Source organism: Rissa tridactyla, chromosome 7, assembly GCF_028500815.1.
Source record: "Rissa tridactyla isolate bRisTri1 chromosome 7, bRisTri1.patW.cur.20221130, whole genome shotgun sequence".
Classification (NCBI taxonomy): Eukaryota; Metazoa; Chordata; class Aves; order Charadriiformes; family Laridae; genus Rissa; species Rissa tridactyla.
This window is the reverse complement of record NC_071472.1, coordinates 1,502,939-1,522,229: the sequence shown is the minus strand read 5'-3', so window position 1 is coordinate 1,522,229 and position 19,291 is coordinate 1,502,939. Positions and strand designations below refer to the sequence as shown.

The 19,291-nt window shown below is 47.5% G+C and overlaps 1 protein-coding gene across 2 annotated transcripts in view; it reads left to right on the top strand.

Annotated features, from left to right (window-relative positions):
• Window positions 1–18,500, top strand: part of GALNT13 (polypeptide N-acetylgalactosaminyltransferase 13) — a 130,532-nt gene extending 112,032 nt beyond the window's left edge. For both annotated transcript variants that reach the window (XM_054210140.1, XM_054210141.1), the window contains exons 12-13: window positions 3,824–3,958; window positions 14,328–18,500. In XM_054210140.1, coding sequence (XP_054066115.1) covers window positions 3,824–3,958; window positions 14,328–14,468 — 276 coding nt within the window. In that variant the 3' untranslated portion in view covers window positions 14,469–18,500. The remainder of the gene's footprint in view (window positions 1–3,823; window positions 3,959–14,327) is intronic.
• The last annotated feature ends 791 nt before the right edge of the window (window positions 18,501–19,291 follow it).

The window sequence follows — 19,291 nt, the reverse complement described above, 5'->3', positions numbered from 1 at the left end:
GCTACTGTGCAAAGGCAATACATCTGCCTCCATCAGGACTGCAGGCATTATGAAAGACAAGGTGGTGGTGGAAAACACACGGTTCCTTTCTGTTTTGATCAGCTCCACAAAAAGCAGAAGAGAGTGAAGGTATTTCTGTGTCTGTATAGAAAAGCGCTGCATCAGTTGCGAGAATGTTTTGTATTTTGTCATTCTGGAGACTTTATTACATTCGTAGAATCACAAAACGGGTTTGGGTTGGAAGGGATCTTAAAGATTTTCTCCTTCCAAGCCCCCTGCCCTGGGCAGGGACACCTCCCACCAGCCCAGGTTGCTCCAAGCCCCGTCCAACCTGGCCTTGAACCCTTCCAGGGATGGGGCAGCCACAGCTTCTCTGGGCAACCTGGGCCAGGGGCTCACCACCCTCACAGCCAAGATTGGGCCACGTCCACCTCCCCAAAGCCTGGGCGCGTCAGCGGCCGCCGCCTGGACCCCGGCTGGGGAGCCCCATCTTGCGCCTCGCGCTGGCGTGTGTGGGGCGTGAAATATACTCTTTAATTAGCTACAAAATGCAACATGTTCCTCTCCCTCTACTTTTATATGACATTAATATAATTATATCTATAATTAATATGGATGGTAGCAAAATGCTAGCCTGATAATTTTACATCGTCTTAATTAGCATTCATTTTTCTTTCTTAAGACGGCGTGTTTTTCAAACCCGTCTTCTGTAATTGTTAATTCAGACATCACTTATTCTTTCAAAAGATATAATGGAGCAGTGTTTTGCAATTATCAAAGATGAGAGGAAAAAGAAATATGCAAATGGAAATACATTTTAAAATATAAGTATTTGCTTTCTATAAAACGCAGAAGCAAACGGCTCTCTGAGGCGAGAAGACAATGCCTGATGCAAATATGTTTACTGGAAAAAAACAACACAAATAAGTTGCAAATTATAGTTAGAAGCTGCTTCAGGATAAATGGTAATGGATAAATCTCTTAATAATGAGCGTAGGAACAGCGGGAATACGTGTGCAGTGTATTCGTGTGAGTGATTCTTGAGCCCAAACTGAGCCCAAAAGTAGCGAGAGGTACTTTCTGCCATAAACGCTATCAGTGATTTTCAGGTTATTAGATTATTTGGCCACGTTTCTTGTTCCAGACAGAGCACGCTGGCAGGCGGAGAAGTCCAATATTCTACCAGAAAGTAAGATTTTTGGTTAAAGGTGTTTAAAGGAAAACCAAAGCCCGCCCCCCCCCGCAAAGGTTTTGTTGTTGGATATTAATTGTGGCAGCTTGGTAGCTGAGCGTCTGGTTTGAGTAATGGCTCTTCCAGCCCACACCTTCGCTGCCTCAGCCGCGACACCTTTCTCTCCCCGTTCCAGCCCTAGGCTGGTTTTGGCCGAGGATGGCTTTAAGGACCCTCGGGAGTCTGCGTGCTGGGCAGTGCACTCGGCGCGCGTGGCACCAGGGACGAGCGGGGCATGTTTCACGTACAAATGAAATCAGCCTGTCCGTGGGAGAGATGTATTTCCCTCCCAACAAATAGGTGTATGTTCACATAGGTATTTACAGGTATCACGGCTTAATGTCATAGCACCAATAGTCTTTTGGACCTACTTTAGGTTGTTTATTAATTTCTCCCAAATTGTCTTTCTTCTTGACTTCGGTGCTTATTATTCCAAAATAATTTCAAAGCAATGTCCCAGAAGGGGATTTTCGGAGGTCTGGATGAATGATTGAAGAAGGCTGGTTTTGTTATTACGCTGTTTTATTTTGAGAAGAATTTTCAGATGTTGATATAAATGAGAAGGTCGTAAACAGTCGAATAATTTTTTTTCTAAAACCTTCAGGCTTCAGTTTAGTCCAGGCTGTGGACTGCTCTTGTACAATTTTTGAAGAAACCTCTCAAATGATCGTGGTTGAGTTTTTTTTGGTGACCTGATGCATTTCCATGAACTTAGCCTGATGTGCTAGTGCCAGCTCATCTGATGGAAAGATGTACATCTGTTGGACCTCTGCAAAACAAACCAGTGATCACTCTGAGCAAGTCTAGACCTAAATTACCCTTTTTCATCACTGTTTAGTTTTGACTTAACAGGGACAAGATGTAGGCAGACACTTGGACTAGGTGATCATTGGAGGTCTCTTCCAAGTGAACTGAACTGTTCCATCCCATCCCATCCCATCCCATCCTATCCCATCCCTATTCCTATTCTGTTCCAGTTCTATTCCTATTCCAATTATATTCCTATTCCAATTATATTCCTATTCCAATTCTCTTTCTTTTCTGTCTTACTGTAACAAAAATAGTTGGAAAAAGCACAGGTTCAGGACACAAACTGAAACTGGGGAAACATGTGTGTGACAGCTTGTATGAATTTGAAAATTTAAAAAAACCTGTTTCTACCGCCATGCGTTTATTTACTTGTGAATGCTTTAGTTCTGGCTGAGATTTGCCAGAGACGGACACAGTTAGAGCTGCTTTTGAAAATGACACCCACGTCTTCTCTGCGGTCAGCCCTCACCCCACCGCTGCCCGGCGCCGTGTTCCCAGGGGACGTGGTGTCTCCTTCCCTCTGCTTAATTCACTGAAAAAGTTTTCATTTTGCTGCTTGATTGAGTCGTCTTCCTTGAGTGCAGTTTAGTGTTTCGCTGGGAGTCTCAATGGACAGACGTCCCCTGGGGCACCGCCTTATTTGCAGTTCACATCTCCGTCGCGGCTCTTTTAATGATACTGTAGTCCTTGGACAAGAAGAATAGGTTGTGCAGGAAACCACCAAGTACTTGAGGTGTATGTCCACATGCTGTATTTGTCCGTACTTTAATTATATTTCTCCGTTAATTTCAGCATTGCCACATAAGTGAATATTTTTAGTATTTTTACAGCACTATTTCTCAGCTCCAGGTGTAGATGGAAATCTGTTCTCATCAAAACCAGAATGGGACAGCATCATCCTATCTTTTGTCCTGATCTGGACATCGTTTTATTAACGGCAAACTTTCTTCTGTTTCTGTTCCACCGCGGTGGTGCTGCAGCCGTGTGAGCCCAGAGCAGAGGCCGGTTTGGGATGGGTGGTAGGTCCTGGTGGACAGGCTGAGGCTCCACTCGCTGGTCACCTTCTGCTGAGGAGAGGGGACAGGACAGAAATAATTCCCTTTTTGCTAGGAAAAGGGATTTGCCGCAAGGAAAGCAGGAAGCCATACGGACCCAGGGCTGCATCCTAAAGCCATTTTGGGAGCTTTTGTGCTGGGACCACCAACTTTCTGGAGGTTGTGAGCAGAGGGATGCTTCCCACGTGTCCAGGCCATGTAATGTGGTGTACACGCTCGCAGTCCTCTACCAGCTTCCTTCCTTTCTCTTTATTTCCTAATTTTATTAAGTGATCTGATATTTCTGAAATATTCACACACATTGGTCTTTAACACAGATAACCCTTGCTACCCAAAGTTAAGGTAGATGCTAGGAGGAAGACTTAATTTAGGAAAGTTTGGATTTTTCCAGTGATGGGCTGGGTTTATCCGTTGTATTAAAAGATCTGTGAAATTTCCCCTGAAAACGCTGATCACGATTACGTGCTTCTGTAGAGCTCCCGTAGAGCGTATGCCTGCGTGATTCCCGGCCGTGGTCCTAGCAAATTTCTTTTCCTACACATGATATTCCTTCCGTTGTGCACAACAGGCAATCACTAGTGGAGAAACTTGCATGCAACTGTCATGAAACCCAAGGCGCCAGCACCACGGTGTTTGGAGGAGGAAGTAGTTCTGCTCCACTGGAGTGAAAATACTCGGTTAGGACTTTTGCTAACTTTTTGTCACTGCAATAATTTCCTGTTTCCAGGTGTTTTCTTACACTGCTGACAAAGAGATCCGCACGGACGACTTGTGCCTGGACGTCTCAAGGCTGAACGGCCCCGTCACCATGCTGAAGTGCCACCACATGAGGGGCAACCAGCTCTGGGAGTACGATGCGGAGGTAGGAGCCGCGCTGGGGACGGCCCCAGGGTTTATTCTTGGCGGAGTAAGGCCGTGTGGCGGGGGAGGCTGTGAGAGCCGGAGCCTGGGGACACGATGGAAGAGGCTGCCCAGGGCAGTGGTGGAGTCGCCATCCCTGGAGGTGTTCAAAAGCCGGGCAGACGTGGTGCTGAGGGACATGGGGTAGTGGGGGTTTGTCAGTGTTGGGTCGATGGTTGGACTCCATGATCTGAAAGGTCCCTTCCAACCCAGGCGATTCTGTGTGCCCATGGCATCTCCTCCCACAGCACGGACTCAGGACTGCCAAATAATTCAGCCAACCGCCAGGTTTGAAATTGTGTTTGCACAAACCTTCTTTTTGTAAGAGTGAAAAAGTCAATTATTTTTCAAAAAAGCTCGTTTCTAGTAACTGGTGTTGTCTTGCACTCTTACAAACGTAAAGAAGTATTCTGCATTTTTATGGAAATGAAGTAGAAAACAAGATTCATTTATTTTTCAGTTACAGTTTTTCCAGTTTTTTTTCTGCTGGCTCTTAAAGATCATTTCATCTGGGTTTAAATTGTGTTTACTCCTTTTCCGTATCCCAGTCACTGATGAGTCTGACGCTGCCTTGGAATGGGAGGTGGCTTTTTCTGGGGTTTGAGAGGGTGCGGTTTGAAGAAATTCAGTGGCTTATGGAGAGCCTGTAAAATGAGTTTAAAATATGTATAAACAGCTCAGTATTTTTTTGGCAGAATAATTCTTCTTTTTAGATGAGACAGGAAACTGCAGATGAAAATTAAAACATCCATTTTAAGCTTTTGCTTTGAAATGAAAATGTGCAGTTTTGCACGGTGAAATTCACACAAAGCATTTGCTTCAAGATAGGATCTTTCTAACTTATTATGGTAAGAAAAAACCCTACAAACCTGCCATTGCATAATACTGAACTACGCAGTAGAAAAATGACAACGGTACTTACCACTCGGGTGCAATTTATTTGGTAACTTCTGATACGTTCTTGAGATTAACATTTTAATTTAAACCAACGTTCTCTTAAATAAAGACGTTTCTTTATGTTCTTACACAAAATGGATGTGTATTTTGAGAATTTTTAGGCATTTTTGAAGATGTTCTTGCCTGCAGTTAACACATGAGATTGAAGATCTTATATCCTCCTTTGTTTAATTCCTGCAAACAGATGATAATTGATTTTTATTCAGTTTTAGATTGATGTAAATAGAAGCTAAGGAGCGTAGTGCTGACTGCTGGCCGAGGGGAAACTCATAAATTGGAATATTTCAAATTTGTCTCAGCAGTACTTCAAAGAAAAAAAAATGAATATTGAATAAATAGTAATTTAAAAAATATTTTCAATATTATTTTTATGTGCTTCGACAGCCCGGCCCTGGCTGGGCGCAGAGGCGAGGCTGTATTTCAGCTCTCCGCTGGAATCCGTGCGCGGGGGGACGCTCTCGCCCCCAGCCCAGCGCTCACCCCTAGTGCCGGTTGCCCTTCGGTAGCCACACACATGGTCCCAGGCCAGGGGCCTCCCAAAATGCTCCTTCTCTACCCAAAGCGTAGAGAGCAATCCTTCCTGGTAAAAAAAATAATAAAAAAAAGGTACTGCCAGTGACTTTCCTTTGGCTGTTTTGGGCCCAAGCTGCTGAAAATGGATTTCCTCCGGGAGCGCAGTTCTGACACTGGCCGCCCGATGACCTGCGCTTGCCCGGCTCTGCTGGTCTCCCCCCGGAAAAAACAAACCGGTATTGGTGTATTCCCATCGCTGCAAAGCTGGAAAAATAGTGATGTATTTAAAAGACATGTAGTCTTTTTAAAAGTATTTCCAACATTTCCCAGAGCGTGCTGCTTTCGCCTTTCTGCATGGAAGGCTAAACTTCTTTCGGCCAGTTTGCTCTCCTTTACTTTTAACGTTGGAAACAGGCTGGGTTTTTTTCTCTTAAGTTTAGCATAAGAGATCCGCCACGGAAAGTGTCTAAGTAGCTGTGTAAAAACAAAATCAACCATTAGATGGAGCTCATAAAAAAGAAATAGACCATTTGGTTTTATATAAGGGGTCTGAGAGAGGAGGGGTTTGCTGTCTGTCCCACAGATAAATCACAGTCGCTGCATTATGTGCCCTTCCATGTATTGACAAGAATATTTTTGTTAACAATTCTGCTCTGTCAACATCCAGACGTCAGCTTGCAGGCTCCCCTTCGTGACGGGACTGGTGTTGATGGTACGTTCGTTAGTGCACAGACGGCCCCTCGGTGTGGGTGCTGCCGGGGGGGGCACTTCCCTCACCCACCCTCGTGTGCTTCTGCTGCTGGGGACCTCTCAGTGTTGCAGGGAACCCCCAAACACATCCCTCTGGGCACTAGGGAAATACATCCCTAATAGGCAGTACTTTTTCCCGAGAAAATAACTGGCTTGTGACATTTTATTTATTTTCCCAGAAAAAAACATTCGCAACACGTTGCCTGAACCACTTGAATCCATTCATTTGTTTTTCCGGCTTAATTGCACTCGGTTTTACATTTCTTGACTCACGCAGAAATGGACTGGAGGTGATTTCTGGGCGCTGTGCCGTGGTTGCAGCCCACGTCCCTCCTCCCCTTAAAGGTATTTAGGAGTTAAGACTCGCTAAGGGCCAACCGTGCCCTGGCCACATCTGGAGGTACAACGAGAAATGCAAATAATCATGAAAAGGGATTTCTCAATAGAGATCTTCAGGTAACTTTCTGCTGTTTGCATACTCTTATTAAATTTTCTAAGATATTCTAGTTTGGTCTAAATTATGGTATTTAAATATATAGTATATTAAAAAAAAAAATCACAGAAGGCCTTTTCCAAGAATTTATACATACCTTAATAATATTACAGTTCTCTTCGATATTCCTAGCATTTGTATTTTTTCAAAAATAAACGAGGAGCTGAGAAGAGTTTGTGGTGGTAAAAAAGGTAAACATCAAATGTTTTCATATCTATTTGTGAAAGTATCAAATTTAGTTGGTTGAAGCAGGCTATTCGAAAAGCCCCTTTTCTCCTTTTCTCATACCAAAAGTGTCTGAATTTGTGCTAAATGCTTTTAACGCTTCAACTTATTTATGCATATGAATTTGCGCTTGAGACGCAAGTGAACTGGAAACACTGGAAGAAAACAGCGATCAAAAGGTACGAGTCGGTTTGTCAGAAGAGAAAATCCCTCGCTGACGGAGAGGACGAAATTGGCATTCCTGTTTTGGGTCAAAATCGCGGTGCGTTGGCAGAGCTGGGAGAAAGGAGAGGCTTTCAAAAGATGAGGCTTCAGCGCGTCCGCCTTCACGGGGGCTGGATGCACCCCAAGGGGTTTTACCGCAACAGGCCTCCTGAATGAAAGAGGGTGAGAGAGAGATCCTAGGGGGAATAAAGTAGGATTAAAACACTCAGACGTTTTAAATAAAAAAATGAAATAAAAATTAAAATACTGGGAGTTTGCGGAAGCGGTTGCTGTAGCGCAGGCGGGTGCTGCCAGCCCGGCGCTGTGGGGACCGGTGTCCTGGGAGAAGGCTCGTCAGGTGGGGAGAAGCCTGGTTTGCATTCGCGGGGAGTAGTTCTGCAGTCGTCGTTTTGATTATTCTCAAAGAAAAGTAGAAATCCCCCACCCCACTCCAAAAAAAGGCAGTTTTCATTGAGCTGCATCTTTCTCTGAACCGGCTAGGATAAGTTACTGTAGGTATTGCCTGTAGAAGAAAAAAAGGGAGCCCGATGTTGATAGTGGTATGCATATAGTCTAAAAAGAAGCGCTTGTAGCACAAAGTGTTAATGGCATGGTCTGGGTTTAAGGGCAGACTAAATAAAGAGCCCTGCTGTGCCCAGGAGCCGCAGGCTGTGCCGGGGAGGGCACCTCCGTGCCCTGTCTAATGCAGAAGGGCTTTGAACACTCCAGGCAATAGCATTTTACAGCGTTTTTCAACATCTTTTTCCTAAACGTTTTTACAACTTGTCAGGAAATATTTTTTTTTTCCTTCTCTGTTTTATTTTGTGTTTTTTTTTTTTTTTTTTTTTTTTTAATCCATTGCCTGCCATTATTAAATTTTAATGCTTTCCTACTTCTTGAGCAGCACATTAAGATTCCCGGCCCTTTCTCAGGCCGCCCATTACACGGCAAGGGCAGGTCTATAAACCAGCCCTACCAATGGGACATGCCAAGTTCGAATTTCCCAGCTTTCAAAGGCTTCCTATCAGCATGTGTTTTATAACATATTTATAACACATAAGTGCTATTTGCTTTGGGACGAGGGTTGGAAACAAGGCGACGGATCAGCAGAAAAAGATCTGGGAATTCTGATGGGCTGGAGCCGGAGTTGCTCTGTTGCCGTGTGATCTTGCTTGTCTAAGGAAACTCATTTTTCCCATTTTGCTAAGTAGTTCCTTGGCGTTTTTTGCCCCTGCGCTGGAGCACTGGTCTCGGTGGAGCTATTTTTGCAGGAGTTACATACGGCTTCTGTTCGGTGCCAAATAGACCCATCAGTTGGGGTTGGAAGCTGTGTGGAGCGTGTCCAGGTTTGTCCTCACCTACCTGGTGGCTCCCGTTGTGTCGCCCTGTGACATCCAGGCAAATTCCTGCATCCCCAGTGTGGTGAAGTCCTATGACATGTAACCTATGTGAATGATCTCAGGAAAAAATATTGCCGTAAATATGTCACATCTGATAGAAAAGAGTTTCGTTTCGTCATGCATGAATAATGATGTCAGGATTTGATCTTGCATAATTACTGTTATTTGTCACTAAACCCGGTGTCTTTTCAAAGCTGTTGGATTTGCATTCATGGAGAGATGAGGGTCTTCATAAAAATGTTTCTTGAGTCACTGTTTGACTCCAATTTCCTTTTTTTTTTTTTTTTCTTTCTTCCTTTTTTTCCCTTCCATCAGTATGCTGGGAAATGGGAGTATAGCTTTGAGGTAAGTTTGGTAGCGACCTCACCCCCTAGAATAGCGCATCCCGCTGCCTCCTCTAGCAGTGCCGTGGCAAAGCGGCCTGAGCTGGTGCCTCTCCATCGCTGCTGCTCCCGCGGTGCTCCTCCGGGTGGTCACAGGCCACCCACGCTACCCAACCTGGGACCACGTCTCAAAGTTATGGGACCTGCTGGACTTGGTGTGGTCCAACTAACTTCTACTACGTAAGGGGTTATGGCCAATAATTTGAATATTACTATAGACTGCAGTCTTATTACTAACTTCTGGAGAATAAGTGTGATGAGGAGCAGCTGAGGGAGCTGGGGGTGCTCAACCTGGAGAAGAGGAGGCTGAGGGGAGACCTTCTCGCTCTCTACAGCTCCCTGAAGGAGGGGGTAGCCAGGGCGGGTCGGGCTCTGCTCCCAAGGAACAGGCCATGGGACAAGAGGAAACGGCCTCAAGTTGCACCAGGGGATGTTTAGGATGGATATCAGGAAACATGTCTTCACCAAAAGGGTTGTGAAGCATTGGAAGAGGCTGCCCAGGGCAGTGGTGGAGTCGCCATCCCTGGAGGCGTTTAAAAGCTGGGCAGACGTGGTGCTGAGGGACATGGTTTAGTGGTGGTTTTGGCAGTTTTGGGTCGATGGTTGGACTCGATGATCTAAAAGGTCCCTTCCAACCTGGACCATTCTATGATTCTACCACAAGAGGTTATGGCCAATAACTTGACTGTTTTTGCAGTCTTCTTACTATGTATTTAAAAGGACTTAGTTCTTCAAAAAAGAGTAGTGAGAACATTGCAGGGATTTTTTTGTTGCCTTCTTAGAGAGCAATGTTTAATAAAATGAGTGAATGGGACAAATGATCCCTTGCTTCCATTACTGTAGATTTTCTAAAGTCAGCGCAGCCTTGCTGATGTACATGAGTTAAACTTCTTGTCTCATGTACCAGAGAAAAATGGTCAGATTGTCAAAATAATGCTTAGGACTATTTATACCCATGTGAAGAATCTACTAAATTTAATTAACATAATATAAACAAGCAATACAGAGAGATTGTTAAATTTTGAAGTAATTTATTTATGTGCCTCTGTTTTCCCTTAAAAGAGCAGTCGACAGAAGTGAACACGAAGCAATAATGCATAATGAAACACAAACAGGCATTGATGTTCGCACTGGTTACTCAAAGTGACATTATAAGGACATTTGTTCTTGATATTTTTGGTGGCCTCTTTATCTGTATGTTACTTTTTCCCTTCACAAACCGAAGCCGGAGCGCCGGAGCGGGCGAGGGGGCCGCAGCGGGGCTGGGATGCAGGAGGAGCATCCCCAGGTTGCCCAGGAGGAGCATCCCCTGGGCGCCGTGGGGATGGGACACCAACTGCTGGCTGCCGCGGCTCCAGGGGCAATTTAGGGAAATAAAAGCCCCCTCCCATCTCAGTTCACCTGGGGTCAGCATGGTGAAGGAAGAGCTGATCATAGTTGGCAAAAAAATTCTTATCTCCTTATTCATTGTATTTTTAATTTAGTGATGCTCGAGTAAGCTTCAGGGTGCTTAGTACAGGATATTACTGCGGGAGAAACATCATCTCTGCCCGGATCTGGCTGTGCCGTGGGAATCGAGGAGTGCAGCCAGGCACCGTGTCTGGGGGGGACCATTCCAGTACTTCCCCCTTCCAGGCCCTCAAGGGGCTCCAGGAAAGCTGGGGAGGGACTCTGGAGCAGGGAGGGGAGCCATGGGACGAGGGGGAAGGGTTTTACACTGACAGAGGGGAGATTGAGATGAGATGTGAGGCAGAAATTGTTGGCTGTGAGGGCGGTGAGCCCCTGGCCCAGGTTGCCCAGAGAAGCTGTGGCTGCCCCATCCCTGGAGGGGTTCAAGGCCAGGTTGGCCGGGGCTTGGAGCAACCTGGGCTGGTGGGAGGTGTCCCTGCCCAGGGCAGGGGGTGGCACTGGCTGGGCTTTAGTGTCCCTTCCCACCCAAACCATTCTGTGATTCTATAATTCAGAGCCACACTCGGGTCTGAATTGCCAAATTAAGGGGTCTCGAGTGGACCATTCCCTCAAAGCAGAGCGGTGAGAACATTTTTGGTGAAACTGAAGCTTAGTTGATGAATGTGCCGATTTGTGTATGTGCTATGTGTGTGTAAGCTCGCACAGTTTGCCTACAATTTGACACCAGAGTATTCCCAGGCCCAATTATTCATTAGTAATTCCCATAAGAGCACTCTTAGCTTTAGCTGCTTCACTGCTGTGGATGTCTAATCAAACCGTCTGTTGCTTTTTCATTTGTTTGTCTTCATCTTTGCCGGTTTTGTTTACTTTTACCGTTTTTCTGTCGTGCAGACCCATACGTTTCTTCACATAATCACGCAGTCGTGCCTGACCCTAAGCAGGATAGAGGATGGCACCCACGGTCCCACGGTGGAGGCCTGCAATGGCAGCCCCTTGCAAACGTGGATGCTCAGAAACTACACAAGGCTGGAAGTCTTTAGAAACATTTTTTACAGCCCCACTGACTATTTCCTTTAACAAACGGTTGGAGGTTGGTATTAAAAAGCAAATAGAACGTGTAATGGTGTAAGCTGTTCCCCAAAAAATGCTTCTCCGTTCTCTGCCTGTTAAACTCAGCTGAATTCCTCTCTTGTTTTCTCAGATGATTATGTAGATGTATGATAGTATATATGCTTAATGTTAGTTATGATTAATTATGACTAATTTTAGATTAATTCAACTACCTCGAGCTATTGATGTCCATGTGGTCCTTACTATCTGCAGTACCTGAAGATTTGGTCCCTATTCCAAGACACATAAATCATGCCAATTGCGTGATATTTTTCAGAAATGTTCATTTTGAAAACCCCCAGTTTGAAGTAGTTCAATCCTGGAGGTATTAGTCACAGATAATTTCGAATCATCAACAGGTAGTAGACGTGGTGCTGAGGGACATGGGCTAGTGGGAACCTGGCAGTGCTGGGTTAAGGGTTGGGCTCGATGATCTCAAAGGTCTTTTCCAACCAAAACGATTCTCTGTCTGTTGCGGATATCAGTAATGACCGCTGGAGCCTAGGATCCGTGCTCCATCGGTTTTCCTTGATGTATTCAGAGCCTTCGCTCGTCAGAGCCGTGATTTGCATACATTTGGGAAGCGGGAAGCTACCGAGCTCGCTCCTGTGCTCTGCGCCCGTTCTCACATCTCGGGAAAATATAAATTTTAGGCTGGTCTGCGTGACTATCCTACTGCCTGGTAATTAATTGTTTTCCAAGCAAACGAGACCTTTTTTTGTAATAGCATAAATAATGATAGGACACAGAAAGAAAAAAAAAATTATGAGACGGTTGAAAATCGCAGCGATGTGGTAGTCTAGCATGAAATTATACACTGAATAAAAGGGAACAGCTGATGAAGGCAGCAGCAGCAGCATTTTTAGACTTGTTTGCATTTCTGGTTATAGTAGAAAATGATAGCGGCTTAATTGCACTTAAAACAATATAAGTGAAGAATCAGTGATGCTTTGAGCAGTGCTATTTAGTAAACAAGCTATTTCTGTTAGCACTACTAATTCTTTCCTCTTGTAATTAGAGGAAAAAAATGCCTGATATTCATCATTGAATGCATATCAGATGGCCCCTCGGTGATTTGTTATAATATCTGCAGCCTTTTCTTTGAGAACTGCGCAATCGTTTGTTTTAAACTGAGGAGCGAATCTCCAGGGACGCGCTTATTGAAAGAATATTCATAATACAAATTTCGGAGTGTTAATATGGGACGCGGCAATCCGGGACGAACTGCAGTGTAAAACTGTACGGTGCAGTAGCGCAGGTATGTGTTCGGAGGATGAAACCGCATGGCTGGCGGCACTGTTAGCATTTCCCAGCAGTTTAATTGAAACACCAGACGATAGTTTGGGGTTTTTTGTTCGTATGGAGGTACGCACTTGGGGTTTATTAGCCGTGAGACTGCACCGGAGACAGTAGTTGCTGAAGTGACTCCGTATTTGCATAACTCCAGTTACAGTAGTACTTTCTGTATTTTATTATAGCAGTATTTCTACTGGCGGGTGCGTGGGAGGGAGCGAGCAGCCCCCACCGCTTTTGAAGGAGACTCTGCCACGCGGGTCGGGCTCATCTGTCCTTGGCTTGATTCGTCCTTTCTCCCTCCTCCAGGAGGGCCGCAGAATTTTGCCACCCATCCTTGTGCCCCGGTTTGTTCCTCTGCACAGTGTTCAACATAAAGTTGGTCTCTGCTCCAGTGGAGGATCTGCAAACAAGATTTCAGTCCTGAAGTCCCCTGTTCCCTTGGTTGTTCTTGCTGGGGCAGCCTGGAGAAGAGAATGCTCCGGGGAGACCTTCCAGCCCCTTCCAGGCCCTCAAGGGGCTCCAGGAAAGCTGGGGAGGGACTCTGGAGCAGGGAGGGGAGCCATGGGACGAGGGGGAAGGGTTTTCCACTGACAGAGGGGAGATTGAGATGAGATGTGAGGCAGAAATTGTTGGCTGTGAGGGCGGTGAGCCCCTGGCCCAGGTTGCCCAGAGAAGCTGTGGCTGCCCCATCCCTGGAGGGGTTCAAGGCCAGGTTGGACGGGGCTTGGAGCAACCTGGGCTGGTGGGAGGTGTCCCTGCCCAGGGCAGGGGGTGCCACTGGCTGGGCTTTAAGGTCCCTTCCAACCCATACGATAAGTGTTAAGCTGATACCGAGCTCTCAGGGCCATGGCTGGGTGCGGGTGCAGTGCGTGGCCATTGCGCTCTGCCAGAGCTGTGCAGGGCTTGTCCAGAGTAGACTCCTCTGAGAGCTGGGCCCTGGCGAGGTGGTCCCCATTCCAACCAGCCTGGTTTCAGCTTCATCCTGGGCCGTGTGGGGACCACAGCTGACCTGCAGCATTGCATCCTCAGCATCCTCTGCACCATTGCATCCTCTCCCATTCCTCAGCAATACAGTGTCTTGTGGTAGGAGCAGAGAGGGACGAGTGTCCCAAAGAAGAAAAAATGTGTTGGAAACAGAAGAGTTTCCATCTGCGTGTTGCCGTTGTTCATATAATACTTAGCAAATGTGTTTCCATTACTGATTATTTCTGAACCATGAGTGCACTGGTCTGAAATGCACGTGTGTTCAGGTGGTTGGAGACTAAGCTTCCTGATCCAAAATACTGGGGTTTGAAATAATCTTTCCTTTCATTTATTTTGTACTTTTGTGTCATGTTTATTTGTTGCTGGGTTCAGCAGCGGTGCTCGCTCCCCAGGTTGTGTGTCCACGCGTGAGGGTGAGCTGGGCACCCATGGGGTGGCCGTGGGGTGGTGGAGGTCTCGTAGAGCCCTACGAGTGGTGGCCAGGAATGAGCACCTGTCTCGTGGCTTGTGTGGGGACTAGAATAAGACTGAAACAAGACCAAAAATGCTGTTAATGATTTTCAGCAGTAATTATGCTGCCACCGCTCTTACCCTTCTCTATTGCAGAAGCTCACCCTGAGGCACGTCAACAGCAACCAGTGCCTGGATGAGCCATCGGAGGAGGACAAAATGGTTCCCACCATGAGGGAGTGCGGTGACAGCCGTTCCCAGCAGTGGCTGCTGCGCAACATGACCCTGGGTGCCTGAAGCCGGCGCAGACCCGCTGCCTCGGCTGGGATGTCCTCCTCTTCCTCCCCCTCCTCTTCCTCCTCCTCCTCCTCCCCCTCTCCTCCTCCTTGCTGAGGCCAGCGGTGCTGAAGCCCTCTCCAAATCCCAGCTGACAGAGCAAAGTCTCGGGAGAGTTTCCTCCAGGCGACGGGTCTCCACGTGCCCCTTTGGAACCTGTGGGTGTTCAGAGGAAGCTCGTCTGAGCCTATAAATGTCAAAACACATGCTGTTATCAACAGAAATGTGCTCCAAAATGGTTCCAGAGAAACCTTTATGAACCCTGCATCAAAGAGGTTGGGATGGAGGGTGTTTTCTGTGTGTCACACGCCACTACGGAGAAGTGACCCGGCATGAAATGCCTTATGACACAAACTGGCACTGGGAACCATCCTGGCAGGCGTCTGCTGAGCTGGATGTGTGGGTGCTGGTCTTTCTTGGCAGCACGGTGGGGATATTTGCTGTTCTCTCACATTGTGTGCGACTCGGTGAAGGGCCACGCTGAGAGCACAGTCACCAGACAGAACAAAAGCCTCGTGGTTTGTGCTGGGGAAAAAAAATGGGATCCGGTGTTTGGAAAAGCAGCAAAACTGAGCAAAGACTGCACTCAGGAATTGAAATTAAATGAGGTAACAGCAAAAGACACAGGAACAATGGTAAGAAGGAGGAGTGACGCACGTGGGGAACTCCGACCAGGTTGAAACGTCCTCTGCAGTGGGCAGAGAAATGGCTGGGGGTGGCCCCTGGGGACCCGCAAGGGGGTTGCGGATGGAGGTACCAAAACCCGAGACCACTGGAGACTGAGAGCTGGTCTGGACTCGATCCCCAGCTGCCACCCTTAAGTGTTCATATATACCTGCATCCCATGTAAGAGACGGGCAAGAGCTTCACCCATGGATCCCCCGCGCACAGGGGATGGGACTGGATCGACTCTGAGTTCTGCCTCCGGATGTTCTCGCTTCGATAGCGGCGACAGATGCTTATTTATATTTTTAATAATTTTGTGGCTTAATCCTTTTGTTAGCGTGGTGATTAAACACATGCCGATGGCGCGCAGTCGCGTGGGGGGCGTCGCAGGAGATGATGCCGTGCCGGCCCCCGGCAGGGGGTGGGGATGGGCCCTGTACATACAGGTGACATTTCCTATATGTCCTGGTGACATTTCCTCTGGTCACCCCAGCAGCACGCCCTCCCCAAAAGGCATCCGCTGTGCGATGGGCCGGGATGGGTTTTCCCATTGCCTACAGGCTTCCGGAGACCTACATCACAGGGCAGCAGCCACAGCGTGATACGGCACGGGTAAGTGGTGAAATGGTTTCCCTTTATTCCACGCAGAATTCCATAAAAAGGACTGTTTATGCACTAGGTCATTAAAAATGACAATATTTTCTGTATAATGCTCTGGTCGTTATGGATTAATAGTGTCATATATTATGTACGTATTATAAATTTATAGATCATCTGTATTTTCTTGATACACATCATTAAATGAAAAATAGGATATTAAACTGGAAAAGCGATTGCTGTGCATGCGTGGGAGCTGGAGTGTCACGGATTAACTTGGAAGCTCATCTGGTGCAGCCTCCCTGCTCAAAGTAGGGTCAAACACTTCCAGTTCCCAGCTTCAGATGGCCAGAAAAGTACACAACATGGCTCCAAAAGCTGGCAAAATAGAAGACTGTAATTCTGCTTCAGAGAAAGAGCGTGCAGACTTCACGAACAAATTGGAACGCCGGTCTCCGCGCAGGAAAAGAGTGAATAAATTGTTTATTCGTTTCCTTTCCGAGAGCTTTTGCCACGTGCAGGGCCGCTCGTGCTGGCAGGCTGCGCGTCCAGGCACCGGGCTTCTGCACGCCAATGCAGAGGCAGGTGTTGTGGAAGGTCCCGCGGCATCCAGGAGCATCAGGAGAGGGTGGTTGGTGGTGCCACCTCTTCTGGGTGCCCCCGGTGTTACCCGTGACCTGGCTGCGGAGGGGGGGAAGGCTGCCGCGCTCCTGCACTGCCCTCCTCAGATCCTGAGGTTTTCTTGGTGCTGGAGGGTGATGGCAGGGCTCAGTCGTCATGCAGCGGTCCAGGCGGGAGGTACAGTCTCAAAAACAGATGAAGAAAAGAATATTTTTCTCCTTAGAATTAGTATAAAGGTTAACATCCTTATAAAGTGTATAATCCCTTGACTACAACAGCAAGCTCGCTGTGTTTAGGTATGGTCGGTACCTGCACTGCCGTGTCCCTGCTGGGGGGAAAAATAATTGAAATGCCTCTGTGTTGGATTGTACTTATTTAGGAGCAAGTACGCGCATCCCCCACGGCCGGAGGAGAAGTGTTGCTGGAGGTCGTCTGCTCGCGGGCAGGATGGCCTGCCCTCTAGGAACTGTGCTCAGACCTAGAACAAAGCGCTGAAATACCTCTTTAACTTCGGCGACGGCGAGTGTTTCCATGGGCTTTGAGGGGCCGGATGCTGGATTTGCCTCCTGGGGAAGGCTGGAGGAGCCCCAGGACCTCATTGCAGAGGAGGCTCACCCAAAGCCTCGCTGGAGGAGAGCGAGGTGGTGACGGCGAGGGCACCTCGAACGCTGGTGCGGCATCAGAGGTGGTAGTTGGTGGGGTTCAGGGAATGGATGTGAGTTACTGCGCGTGGGTCCCAGCCCTTCCTCCCGCCACTGAAAGCGGGTGTTGCCTTAGCAAGTGGTTCGGGCTAAAATAATGGAAAATGGCTTGTTTGGTTGCCTCTGTTGGTGAGAAGTTCAGTGCCCACAAACAGACCGCAGCCGAAAACCAGTGGTTGGTCTTTGTCTCCCCATTTATAAAATCTCTCAGAAGGGTGTGGGGAGGGTTGACTTCTATTTTCACGGTGCGTTTGAAACACAAATAACTCTAAAAATGCTGAATATTTATTCTTTTCACTGGAAAAGTGCTGCTGCTTCCGCGATTTGTTCAGACTCGCCTGGATGACGCGCGACCGAGTTGTCGCGCTGGCCGGCAGCAGCAAAGCCGGCGTTTTGAAGAGTAAGCTGAACCATAAACGCCGTAAAAAGCTGTGTCCCTCTTCATCTCCCGGCACCTCCTGGTGATCCCCGGGGCAGGGGAGGCCAGAACCGAAATAGGCGTTTGGGTCAGTTGAGCGAGATGGGTCTCTGCAGACAGATGCCTGTTTCCCAGTCACCGGGAGGATTTATTTAGTTATTGCACTCTAACGTGGATAATATTATAGCAAATAGAGAAAATTAGTTTTGAAGAAAAGCTGCAAAACTCCGTATTCTGATTTTTTGTTTTAATTTGAAAGTAGAGGTGCTGTCTGATCCCGCGCCCTTGGTCTGCTCTCGGGGGGTGCTGGGCAGAGCCTGACACCGGGCGCTTCTCGGGAGGTCGGGGCTATTGAGCAGACTGGGACATTTTGGGGAGACAGAGAGGAATTGGCGGTGCCGGTGAATGCCGCAGCCCTGCCGCGTCCCCACGGCTGGTGGGACCACACCACGGCGAACCTGCTGCTAACCACCAGCTGCGACCAGTGGTGTCGAATGACCACCAGCAGCGTGTCGGGATGCTTCTGTGGCTTCCCGTGTCCATCCGTCCTCCCCAGCCGGCCAGAAGGTCCGGCCACAACCATTGCTCCGGTAGGTGGCCGCCCCCCTCCTATTGAATTTCTTCCCTGCGAGCACGTATTCGGGACAGCTCGGTAAGCGGTGCCTCGCGAAAAAGGCCATGGTGCTCTGAGAATAAGGCAAAGTTTATTTCCAAAAGGTTGGAATTCTGCTCGGGATTTTCCCAAGCAGGGGGAAAAAGGAAAAAAAAAAAAAAAAAAAAAAAGGCGGTGCGGTGGTTTGGAGGATGCGCTTACAAAGGCTCCTGAATAAGTGCTGGGAACACAAATGGAAATTAAATTTATAAAAGCAGATTGTGGGTAAAGAATTACACATTTTAAATGTTGTAACAGGTATGAAATGGTATACTGGTACTCTTTGCTGTACATTGAAATATTTATACATTTTTGTAGAATTAAAATATACTGGTTTAGTTTTCTTCTGGTGCCTTTGTCTTTTTCTGTATGTGCTTATTTTTCATGCGGTAAAAAAACCACCAGACGTTCCCCTGCGACCCCTGCATTTTTAGACCCTTTATTTACGCGCACGACTTCAGCAGTCGGCAGAGGGGCTTTTCCTGCTGGGCTGTGAGCGATGGAGAGGTGCCCGTGGGCCAGCGCGGCTGGGCACCGGCGCGTTTGCTGCCCCTCAGACAGCGTTTAAAGCTCAATTTTTCCAGACATCCCCCAGAAAACATCATCACACGAGAAAAGTAGCCCCGGCCGTGCATCAGAGCGTGGGAAAACACGGCAGGGTCCGCGTCCCACTCTTGAACCCCTGGGCCTTGCCCTGCTCTGCCAGATATTGCCCAAATGCTGCATTAACCCTCCGTGTTTGGGGAAAAAAACACCAATAATTCAGTGGGAAAAAAGCAGTTTCCGTATAAATCCTGCGGCAGCTCTGCCTGCAGCGGGCACAGAAGGGCCGGGCCGGGCGGCCCGCTGTCACACGCTCCCTGGTGTGTAAGGAAAATATATATATATTAGTTCTATATTAGTGATAATACACGATGCCAGTAACGGAGCGTTGGTCTTGTTTTGGTGAGCGGAGGATTTTCAGTTTTGAAGTCACATCTTGAATCCTGGAGCGGCTGGGTAAGTTCTGGTGAGAAGGGGGGAGGGAGAATATTTTAAAAAGGAGGGATTTATAGACATAAATGAAGATTAATCCTCAGGAGACTGAGAGGGAGAGATCAGTTTGCGTCATCACTGTAGCGGAACGGAT